This window comes from Echinops telfairi, unplaced genomic scaffold (genome assembly GCF_000313985.2).
Source record: "Echinops telfairi isolate 266 unplaced genomic scaffold, ASM31398v2 ScPeMD7_25;HRSCAF=90, whole genome shotgun sequence".
NCBI classification, from domain to species: Eukaryota; Metazoa; Chordata; class Mammalia; order Afrosoricida; family Tenrecidae; genus Echinops; species Echinops telfairi.
The window spans coordinates 33,329,081-33,330,055 of NW_022103922.1; the positions used below are offsets into that span (position 1 = coordinate 33,329,081).

The window sequence follows — 975 nt, forward strand, 5'->3', positions numbered from 1 at the left end:
TTGAATCTCATGTCTTTTCCTGGATGGATGTCTCCAAGTCTCTGCCCTCTAGTGCGTCTGACTCAGAGCAACCTGACAGGACAGGGCAGGACTGCCCCCGAAGGCTTTCAAGACTGTAACTCTTTATGAGAATATGTCATAAGCTTTATGTCAAAAGCTCCTCCCACCCCCAATATTGACTGCCCTCCCCTCCATAGCTGCACGCTCTCTCTGACTCCCTGTGGGGCCCTGATGACTCTCGGCTGCAGATGAACTACCGAGCCATACAGCCTTTGAACGGGCGCATCATAGAGGCCTCCTTCCCTGTTGGCGTGGACAGCAGTCCCAGGAGCTCGCAACCAGGTCCAGCTTTGTCTGGGGTCCCCTAGTGCCCTGTCGCCCCCCGCCCCCCCAGGTCCCTCCTCATCTGCCACAGCCCCTGGCTACAATGTCTTTTTTTTCCCCTTCAGTTCGCCTGAACTCCTGCCTTGGTGCTGGTGAGTCTGGGGTCCTGTCTTGCTCCTGACGCTGGGGGACTCCCTGCGCCCCTCTGGGCTAATCAGAACCACGCCTCCAGGATCCCTCTTCCTTGCCTCCTACCAGCCTGTCAGATCATGCTGTGGAATTCCCTCAGCGAGCCCAGGGCTAGGCAGTGTCAGAATGAAGCTCCCAAACTTGAGCATCTGCCTTCCTGCCACCTTCCTTTACTTAGTGTCAGGAAGAGGACTGGTACCCTCTTCCTGTGCTCCTCCCGCTTCCAGAGACGAGGCCCAGGGGGCTCTGGAGAATGGTGGGACGAAGTGGGAGGCCAGCTGCAGCGGCTTTGGGGAGCCCCGAGGCTTCTCTTCCCCCCTGAGGAAACCTTCACCTCTCCCTCCCAGGTGACATCCTGGCCCTGGTTTTTGGCCTTCTCTTTGCTGTGACCAGCGTCACCTTCCTTGTGCTAATGAGACGGCAGCAGAGGTCAGTATACAGGCTGTCCCCGACTTCCCCCCC

General features: G+C 58.2%; 1 protein-coding gene across 1 annotated transcript in view; it reads left to right on the forward strand.

Annotated features, from left to right (window-relative positions):
• The window catches only part of CA9 (carbonic anhydrase 9), a 7,379-nt gene that overhangs the window by 5,474 nt on the left and 930 nt on the right, over window positions 1–975 (forward strand). The window contains exons 7-9 of the mRNA XM_045289382.1: window positions 198–342; window positions 450–476; window positions 861–942. Coding sequence (XP_045145317.1) covers window positions 198–342; window positions 450–476; window positions 861–942 — 254 coding nt within the window. The remainder of the gene's footprint in view (window positions 1–197; window positions 343–449; window positions 477–860; window positions 943–975) is intronic.